This window comes from Dipodomys ordii, unplaced genomic scaffold, assembly GCF_000151885.1.
Source record: "Dipodomys ordii isolate 6190 unplaced genomic scaffold, Dord_2.0 Scaffold98, whole genome shotgun sequence".
Taxonomy (NCBI): domain Eukaryota; kingdom Metazoa; phylum Chordata; class Mammalia; order Rodentia; family Heteromyidae; genus Dipodomys; species Dipodomys ordii.
The window spans coordinates 3692247-3703368 of NW_012267314.1; the positions used below are offsets into that span (position 1 = coordinate 3692247).

At 38.9% G+C, this 11122-nt stretch overlaps 1 protein-coding gene across 2 annotated transcripts in view; it reads right to left on the minus strand.

The window, feature by feature from the left end:
• Esr1 (estrogen receptor 1) overlaps window positions 1-11122 on the minus strand; it is a 239358-nt gene that overhangs the window by 115210 nt on the left and 113026 nt on the right. For both annotated transcript variants that reach the window (XM_013027016.1, XM_013027017.1), the window contains exon 4: window positions 10379-10714. In XM_013027016.1, coding sequence (XP_012882470.1) covers window positions 10379-10714 — 336 coding nt within the window. The remainder of the gene's footprint in view (window positions 1-10378; window positions 10715-11122) is intronic.

Genomic DNA, 11122 nt, shown 5'->3' on the forward strand with positions numbered 1-11122 from the left:
AAGAAAGAAAGAAAGAAAGAAAGAAAGAAAGAAAGAAAGAAAGAAAGAAAATTGTTTCAGCAGAGCATATCCCATCTTTCCCTTCTGGCCTCTCAGATCCCACATTGTTGCTGTGTGTAAGGGAGCCATGAGGGCCGACAAAGCCACTCTGGCCACACGAAGCAGGAGTTAGTCTGTAGAAAGCCTCGTGCTAGCACAGGAAACAAGAAAACCTGTAAATTTGTTTAAAGGGGGCTATGAATAACCATTTATGTGTTTGGAAAATCACTTTCATGCTAAGGATTGTCTCTATAATAGAGAGCATGAATTTGATCAAGTATATTATATGTAAATACATAAATAACACATAAAACCCCTCTGTACAATCAGTATATGCAAATATTAAAAATATTCTCTCAATGTTCTCTTCATATTTGTTAGGCAAGACATTTAAAAGATATTTAGGTGAATGGCTCTGATTTCATAAGATTGGGGACAGGAATTTTGATCTGTATGTACTAGATGCTAATTGACAATTTGATGGCATTTAATCATACACCTATAGATGCACATCTTTTAAATTTCAACACCCTGAGTTGAGCCTTCTACTTCCATAGACCCAATGCCAAAGCAGCACAACTCTGGATCAAGAATTGGCAGAGTTCGGTATCAACCCAGGCAAAGATATTTATGTTTTGTTTTTAGTTTATATCTCTGAATTGCAGACAGCAATAAGGAACACCCAAATGTGATGATGATATTCCATTTGTGACTATTCCTGATAGGTACAAGAAGGAAATCTCTGACAGATGTAACTTGAAAACATACTTTAGAAAATATCCTTCTATAGCCCAGCCTTGAGTGACTTTTTTTGAAATTCAAAGCATTTACCTAGCACTTTCAAATGCCCTAAGCAAATTTAGGCAAGCATCTTGACCAGGTAAAAAGAACTACATTATGGTAAGACTCACTATCTCAAAAAAAAAAAAAAAAGACACTTTCAACACTCTCTAGAGAGGAACTGCCCACCAGATTATCAGATTTCATGTTTATAAAATAGTCACATAATGAACACAGGTAGTACTACAAAGAGAAAGTTTCATTCTCCCCAGAGAAGGATACTGCCACAATTTTTATTTAATCTCGTCTTTTCTTTAGTAATTGCCCATCTACTTGCTTTTTTTATGTTAGGGACTCTCCTCGGTACAATCAAGTGATAAATCAAGACTGGAAGACAAGGTCACTTGTTTTTGCAAACTAAATCACAGTGACTTTATTGCGAGAAATTTCACCCAGAGCTTAGATTTTTAACACATCAGCAATCTATTTAGGAGGGGAAAGGTTGCTGAGAGAAATAGCCGTTTGACTTTGAGCAAGGCCTGGGGGTGTAGCTCAGTGGAAGGACACATGCTTAGCATGTGCTAGGGGCCGTAGGTTCTACCCCCAGCACCAAAGAAAACAAAGTTGAACAAACTTCATAGACCAAAGAGACACAATGCAATCTAAAGGTTTCCTAGAGCTTGGTTCCCAAGCAGAAAGCATAACTGAGGTCCCTAGTCCTTCCAAAGATGGGGAACTGCACACCTGTGGTGCAGCCTGCAGTGATTCAAATGAGATGAAGTCCCCTCCCCTCCCCCCATTACCGTTCATGTTCAAATACCATAAACCAACAAAGGTCTCTACCAATGCCCTCACTTTCATGCTCTACACTGTGTTGGCACAAGGGAGGGTCCTGTTTACCCGAATGACTCTCGCCTTTCCTATATGAATCACCATGGGAGAATATTACACTGTCTGCTCTGGGAAATAAATTATTTGACTTAGAGAAAAAGAGTACATTTTAAAGCTACACAGTCTACTATTTTGCAGTCTGTTTCAGGGTCCAACCACCTGCTTGAGACAGTATGTTTATTTTTATGTTCATAAAAAAAATTGCTCCCCCTGAGTGGGGGGTGGAAGAGTAATATTGGTGCCAAAAAATATAAAAAGCCAAGTTTATCTTATTGTTTAATGTAAAGATTACAGTGTAAATCTTTTGATTAAATTTCTCTGTGCCGGTGAAAGGAAGAATAACAGAGTGGTGATCTGAAATAAATCTCCAACGTAGGTAGCAGACTCCTTTAGACTGTTATGGATTACATGAGGAGTAGAAAAACAAGTACATTTCTTTTAATTCTACTCTACTACAGATTCCTTCCCATGCACTCACTGTTTTCTGTAGCTACCTACTTAGATCTCAGGAGAGACAAAACCAATTGTCTCTCTTCTTCGTAGTTTTTTCTATCCTCTAAAGAACAGAGACAAAGGTCCTCACTGAGTTTTAACTTCCATTGCACACACAAGAAAAGTACAAACTGAGCTCCTCCACATTGGCACTTAGAACACAGAGATCAGCCACACCGCTCTACATAGACCTACTGGGACCGAATTCAGGGATCTAGATACAGAATAGTTTAAACAAACAATCCCCTAGACAAGTCACATATATGCTAGAGACACCACACAGTTGTAGGGCCTTTCTAAGAACTCAGTTATATTATCATCAGTATTAATAGTCATCATACTGAGAAATCTCCATTTGTGAAAAATTGTATCTCAATTTAAAAGGAGAACATTTGTCTTGTCAAAGAAACGTGTACCCCTTCATACGTATATCTATGTTTATTTAAGTTAAAGATATCCTTACTATAATTTGACTCATTTAATAGAAATTAACTTTGTACATCTACAATTTTTAAGGAACAAGTAGGCACTTGAAGTGAAATAATTTGGATGGCAGCAATACATCATCTTTTATTTCAGAGAAGAAATTCGACTACCATTTTGTCAAAAAGACAAAATTACAACAATTTAGACATCTTAATTGGCTTTATTTTGCTATTCTAGAATAGGTCAACATTTCATTCCACAAAACAGAGTACATGTGAGGCTGGCCACGTGAGAACAGGTTGATTTTATGGACAGAGAAAGGCTAAAGAAAGCAGAAACTAATAATAAAAAAATGGATTGGTCATTTCAACGTTGTTCTTGTGAAGAGTGAACAGGAAGAAAGAACAATAGAAATATTACTAATTGATTAACATTAGATTACTCCAGGTGACTTTTGGTAAGAATTAAATGATATAAGTAGTAAATAGATTTCCATGACATTGAATGGATCTACTGAGCTGCTACTTCTTTCTCTATTGTTTTCTTGGATTGTCAGATAACAACTTGGTTTCAGTTTGACATTAGTATGAATAACTCCATTTTGAGTTTTTACTCTGGTCTATAAGGGCTTTCTATAAAAGCTTAGTCCAAAATAATGGCCTTTTATAATTTTTCTAACAAATGAATCATCTAGCAACAAATCTACCAGGAAGGAAATAAGGAAACAATTAAGAGCTATTTCTATGTTTTAGGTGCCAGTTAACCTAGTTCTGTAGTACACATCTGGCAAGACATTTTGCACCAAGGACCAGCTGACTTGGGAGGATAAACTCAATTCAAGACTGTTTTAGTGACAAAATTGTAAATTCCTGAGAGGAAGTAGAAGTTGTGCTGTTCCTTTAGGCAAAAATGAGCAGAGAAATCTTGATAGGGAAAAGAAAGCAGGAATTCAAAGGAAAGAAAGTAAAATAGACCCACTGTGTGAAAAAGCGGTGTGGCAGGAGGTCAGGGTGGACCAAGGAGATTGTCTGAGTTACGGAGTCGGTGTTGTAAGATGAGAAACTCTTTTGTAAAAAGATGACTCTAGCCCATGACCTGTCTCAAAAAGGTGAGCCATTCTTCAGTAGAATCTGGCTCTACATTTTAAGATTTGGAGGATATTATAAGATCTCAATGCCCAATTTTAATAGACTAGGTGTCCCCCTTAAACATGTATCCTTCTAGAACATACAGAAGACCACCTCAGATGAAAACAGGTCTGAAGAAAGACATAATCAAGTAGAGATGATGTCATACTGATTAGAGCAGGACTGAAATCCAATATGGTGGGTGTCCTGGTAAGAAAGAAATTTGGACTCAGCCACACAGGGAGAAGAGGTGAGATGATTTGGCAGCACAAGCCAGAGTACCAAGGATGCCCACAGCTACCTGATGCCCACATGTCCTTGGAGAAAGAGGGACGCTGTCCACCCCTTGAATTCCAGACTCGGAATTCCAGACTCTGCTGTTTCATACTTCCTTGCTTGTGGTACTTTGCTACGGCAGCCTTAGGAAAGTGATGTTGGAGAGTCTAGCGATAATTTACAAACAGTATTTTGGTAGTAATGAGTAAGATAAATTGAAAGAGAGAGATCCCCAAAAATATAAATGGAGCGGCTAGCATGATAGTATAATTATTCAGTGTTGGAACAAAAAAAATCAAAAAGAGCTGGAAACTGGTGGCTCACATCTGTAATCCTAGCTACTCAGGAGGCTGAGATCTGAGGATTGAGGTTCAAAGAAAGTCCCAGCAGACAAATCTGAGAGATTTAACCAGCAAAAGGCCAGAACTGGAGGCATGGTTCAAATGACAGTGTGCCAGCCTTAAGTGAAGAAACTAAACAATTGCACATGGACCCAAATTCAAGCCTTAGTATCAGCACAAAGACAAGAAGAAAAGGATCTGGACCAAGACGAAGCTGGTGGTGACACAACACAGAAACAGTATAAATCTAGGGATGAGGAACAGCCAGGGGAAAGGGCACCCCAAAGTTGGGCAAGGAAGAAGAAAGCAAGCCCTGGCAAGAAAGGAAATGACCCGGAGACCTAAGAGAGCCTGCTCCTATGGGGGAGAGGGAGTGGGAAAACTACTCGTGAGCTTTCACAGAAGTTGGTGAAAATGTGCGTTTAACCCTTGCCCTATCAGGTAATGAAATTAAAAACTGAATATTGAAGGGTTGAGGACCTAAGGAAAGAAATCCACAAGCATAAGCTTAAAGAAGTTAATGGCAGAGGTGACGATTTCTGCATAATCTAACTTCCCCAGTTGGTTAAAAGTAGCAGGGGCCACTGTTGGCTCACGCCTGTAATCCTAGCTATTCAGGAGATCTGAGGATTCTGGTTTGAAGCCAGTTGGGGCAGGCAAGCGCATGAGACCCTTTACCTCCAATCACCAAAAAGCTAGATGTGGAGCTGTGGCCTTGAACAAAAAAAGCTCAGGGACAGCTCCTAGGCCCTGAGTTCAAGTCCCAGTTCTGGCACACACACACACACACACACACACACACACACACACACACACACACACACACACAGGGCTCAGTGCTGGACAACCAATAACTACAATGGGGGTGGGGGTGGGGGGCTGGTACCTCTTCTTTATGTTCTACTGAGACACCCCACTGCTTCTTAACTGCCCCAAATATCATGAAGTTTTGTCTTTTAATCTCAAAAATAATGGGGAGTTGCTAAATATTTCTCATACAGGACAACCAAATCCTACCATACAGTAAGTTACCATAAATGAATAGGTAACTTCTTTTCTTTTGCATTTGAGAATTGGGAAAGTGAGCACAAATGTTAACTAATGGTCATGCCTTGCACTGTACTTTAAAAGTTCTCAAGCTGGAAGGAAATACTAATAAAGCATTTCAATTATGAAAGAAGTCTTAAAAACACTTCAGGACGTGGAATGAACCATCTGTGTACCCATCTGCACAGAAGATGATAGGGGGCCGGGCCTCACACTGTATCCTAGGAGGAAGGCCAATGCATCAGACATAGAAGAAAAAAGGGAAAACCACAAAAGTGCCAGGTAAAAGCATTCTTCTGTTGGTTATCCTCTTTTGACAAGGTATTTACCAGGTAGAGTCAAGGAACTGTTACAACTCTGAATCTGCTTCAAAGCCAGAAGTAAAGTAATCAGCTTGTGCCAGACAATGGAAGGAATGTCCAGGAGTAATGATTAGCCAGGCCTCCCTTGCAGGAGCCAAATGGTCCTCTTGAATCAACAGTTTCATTTATACTTCAAAAATACAAAACTGGCAGGGTGCTGGTGGTTCATGTCTGTAATCCTAGTTACTCAGAAGGCTGAGAAATGAGGATGGAGGTTTGAAGTCAGCCCAGGTTAAGTCCATGAGACTCTTATCTCCAATTAACTACCAGAAAATCTGAAGTGGCGCTGTGGCTCAAAGTAGCAGAGCACTAGCCTTGAGCAAAAAAGGTCAGGGGTAGTGCTTGGACACTGAGTTCAAGCCCTACAACCAACAACAACGATGAACTGTCATATATATGTGTATGTACAGACACACATACATATATGTGTATATATATGTATATATATTATATATGTATATTATATATGTATATATGTATGTATATGTGTAAGTATACACATAGATGTGTAAGCATACACATATATATACATATATATAATATCTGTACACATATATATACATATATGTAATATATATTCCTGAGGAATATTTTGGGGATGAAGCATTGAGTCCCAGATATCTGAAACAATCACTGTCCCTGAGATGACATTGGAGACAACATAAAAATATTGAAAATCTGTGCATGTCCAGGAAAAGTAGGTCCTCGACTCTTGAGACCACAAATGCATGTACACCCGAAAGGAAATGGTAGGGAGAGTCAGGGCACAAAAGAAAGATGCAACTCGCCTTGGATGGAGAGAAGCCAGCAAAGAAGGGAAAAGAGAAAAGTGGCTCTCCTGCCACCAAAGAATGAGGGGGTGTTCCTCTTCTTCATTCCCTTTCCTGGGCCTGGCCTCCCTCTGACCCTTCTGAGCCTCCCCACTCTTTCTGGGCCTTGGCCCTGTGGCTTGTGGAGTTCTCAAGCTTCTGAACACCAATCTTGAAAAGCTTGCATTGAATAAAGATTCAATATATAGAACCACGGCACAGGCAAAGCTTGCACTAAATAAAGATGCAACCTATGGAACTATAACACAAACTTAAAGAATGAAATTGCTTTTTTTTTTTTTTTTGTCGGTCATGGGGCTTGAACTCTGGGCTTGGGCGCTGTCCCTGTGCTCTTCAGCTCAAGGCGAGCGCTCTACCTCTTGAGCCATAGCAACACTTCCAGTTTTCTAGTGGTTTATTGGAGATAAGAATCTCACAGACATTCCTGCCTGGGCCTGCTTTGAACTGCAATCCTCAGACCTCAGCCTCCTGAGTAGCTAGGATTATAGGCGTGAGCCACCAGCGTCTGGCTGAAATTGCTTTTGAGGTATGATTTTAGTGAGTTTCGAAAAGGCTTGATTTTTTTCCTAAATCAAGGTGACAGCTGAGGTGGTACTTTTCAAGCTTTGGTAAAAAAAAAAATCATACATCTTTCATTATCACTGAATCTATGAACCAATCACTCAATGATACAACTCAGTGTGAAACAAGTACAAAAATATAACATCTTTGCAATAATGTTTTTTTCTCTTTTTACTTGTAGCTAAATGATGATCCAATGGTTGACTAGTTTCAGTATGTGAAGGTTAATAGTAAATTAATATTCAATAATACAAAGTAAATCTCTACCCTGCTAGTCTTGAGCAAAAGAAGCTCAGGGACAATGCCAAGGCCCTGAGTTCAAAACCCAGGACTGGCAAAAAATAAAAAAAAATAAAGTAAATCTCTACCCATGAACAGACAACAAAATGCCTACAAAAACTTGCAAATTAGGGGCAAAAAAAAAATAAAGAGAAAAACATCCTTAGCTAGACATCTAAATGCAAGAATACAGCATGTGTTGTCAAAGCTGGAAATATGGACTTTAATCCATTTTGTTATTGCTTTACTTTTTGAGATTGCAAAGGGAAAAAGTAACTCTTTGAATATAAGTATTCTATAGATTGGCATCTGACTGTCATACCTATATGATATATTTTAAGTCTGTTTGTATCTTCATCTTTAGTAAAGAGACATACAAGTTTTGGAAAATGGCCAGATGTTAAAGAAAAGTTCAACCTCTAAATTACCAACACTCGAGAATTCTAACAATATCCTATTATTTAAAAAAAATACTGCTAGCTAGGCTCCAGTGGGCCAGGAGGCTGAGATTTGGGCATCAGAGTGTGAAGCCAGCCAAGGCAGGAAAGTTTGTGAGACTCTTATCTTTAATTAATCACCAAAAAGCCACAAATGGAGTTGTGGGTCAGAAGGTAGAATGTTAGCCTTGGGCACCTAGGGACAGCCCCCAGGCTCTGAGTTCAAGCCCTAGGACTACCAAAAAAAAATAAAAGATTACTACTCTTAAATTATTGACACATAAATGTAACATTTCTATATTCTATATTTATTAGTGTGAGCTATTGCTTTACATGACAGATGATATTTGGATATACAAAGTCTATCAAAAATGTGGTTTTCCTTTTCAGAGATTTTTCTGAAGAACTTTTCCATCCCTCATTTTTTTATCCTTTCCAATTCAGAGATCATTTTTTTATTCTGGTGGCAAGAAAGTAGACTTTCCACTTGCAATAGCTATATTCCAATGGCAGATAGACAAACACACATACACACATACATGGAGTCATGGGACATGGAGAATATTATCGATAGGAGACCAATCTGAGAAACAACTCATCAGAGATTTTGTCATTTTGTATACATCCTAGAGTATATAATTTCACATACAACTATGGCTCCACCATCATCAGTGAATTTAATCTATAGGTGCTCTTCTGTATATGTGTTCTGTTGCAAACCAAAATGTCACTCTACAACATGTGGCTTCATATTTGCATTTTTGCCTTCATAATCCTTTCTTTATTCCAAGGATTTTAGAATCCTTTAAATCAACATAAAGATGGCTGCAAATAGTTTCATGATATATCTCATTACCATCTTTAGTTCTGAGTTGTACAATGGAATAACCCTACATAGACACACTATTTTCCTCCATTGAGGTCTGTCCCTGTTTTATTTCCAAATTCAAAAGAATATTGCTATAAATCCTTCATCTCCTTTTGAACTGCATTCTAGTTGTTTCAAGTGCTTTTTAAATTCATGTAGCTAGATAAGCTACTGATAAATATGAAAAATATTTACTTGTGGGTTAAAAGGGAAGCTCAGTGGTAGAGGACTTGCCTAACATGTGCAAGGCTCTAGGTTCAATCCCCTGTGCTACATCACACACCAAACAAATGCACACACCAACACACACCTGGGTGTGTGCTGAGTGCTCCAGCGCCAAGAATTCATAAGGGAAAAGACATGGTTATAGAACAAAGCTCAGCAGCATCCAAGAATTAATTGTCAAGGATATGGGCATGCATTTGTTTACAAAAACAATGTCCAATAGATACAAATATCAGGGGGAAAATCCTTATAGGCCTGTGTCATTCAGATTCCAATTTATGTGTAATGGGGGGGTCTATGCCACATCAGAATGATAAGATATATAAATGCAAAAACGAAGCTTATAATTTCAAAGATAGCCAAGACTTTTTGTTTGTCAGTTGGTGGGACCTTAAACATCTAGATTGTAATAGATCCAGTGTTTCCAAGTAATTCAATCTCCATTACCCAAGGCACCTAGGCTGTCACAAGTTTGGATCATGGTGGTGCCAGCTCCTTATTCAAATGACCACATGTTTATGTGTTGATATGTGTAAACACACTTACAGTTATCTAAGACCAGATCATTACTCAACTTCTAACATCCCAATGATGCCCTCAGAAACACAAATAGAAGACTCTATATTTGTTTGGTTACATAAAGAAAAACATCCCTATGTTATACATAAATCCTACATCGATTCTAGTGAAGGGGACTGATGAGAAAAACTATGTAAATCTATGATACATTTGATCAGAATAAGCTTCTGGATATCGGATACTGGATATGTTGGGAGCTTGGAAGAATGTCACTTACATAATAACTAGATTTCTTCTCTAAGAATGACAGAAATGCCACTTCTGAGAGAATCAATGAAAGGGCCAACTCATCATTTCAATTCCTGGACTTTTCTACTACCCCATTGGGTTTCCTTTCGTCCTAAAAGATGTATAAACTGGGTTGGATAAATAATTGGCAGCCAGTAAATAAACTTTGCTATTATTCCTTTTGTTCAAAAAATATTTAAAAAGAAATTTTTTTCAAAAAAATAAGTATTGGTAAATAGAAATGTTTTTAACAAGGATCTTCAGTATTAAAAACCTACATAGATCACTAACCACCTTTGGTATTGTTACATAGGAGGCATAAAACCTGTATCATCTAGTGTCCCTCCAAATCTTTTCAGCAAATGAGTTCCAAAGAAGTTATGTCAGGTCTGGATTTGGAAAAGTATTCTTTTCCTTAAATTCCAAGAGAAATATAGCCTATTAACCCTGAAAAATAAAATCTGGTTGTCACCTTAGTACAAATTAAATAATCAAACATGATTTCATCTTCCTCCGATATTTCTCCCAAGACATGACAGCCAGTTCTTGAAAAGCTATTGACTCCTACAAGTGGAACTTAGTTTCCTTACCTGGCACTCTCTTTGCCCAGTTGATCATGTGAACCAGCTCCCTGTCCGCCAGGTTGGTCAACAAGCCCATCATGGAAGCTTCACTGAAGGGTCTAGAAGGATCGTACTCAGAATAGATGATGGGGGGCTCAGCCTCCAACAAGGCACTGACCATCTGATCGGCTGTCAGGGACAAGGCTGGGCTGTTCTTCTTCGTGTGCTTAATCACCAGGGGGCTGGGCCACAGGTTGGCAGCTCTCATGTCTCCCGAGGGCCCCACTTCATTCCTGCCCTCCACGTCATCTCTCTGGCGCTTGTGTTTCAACATTCTCCCTCCTCTTCTGTCTTTCCGAATGCCTGAAAATGCAGGGGGGACAACTCATTAGTCAATTTTCAGATTCTTGTGCCCTTTCATACAAAAACTACCTTCAGAGCTAACACTTGTCCTGGGGTTTGAATTCAGGGCCAGGGCACTGGCCTTGAGATTTTTTTAATGCTCCAGGCCAGTGCTCTACACTTGAGATACTGCTCTACTTGTGGTGCTAGTTAACTGGAGATGAGAGTCTCCAGTTAACTTTTCTGGCCAGGCTGGCTTCAAACCTTGAAGATCTCAGACTTGTAAGTAGCTAGGATTAAATGCATGAGCCACTGATCTACAAATTCAATGCGATACCTATCAATATTCCAACCTCATTCTTCAAAGAAATAGAAGAGGCAATCCAAAAATTCATATGGAACAATAAAAGACCCTGAGTAGCAAAAAGG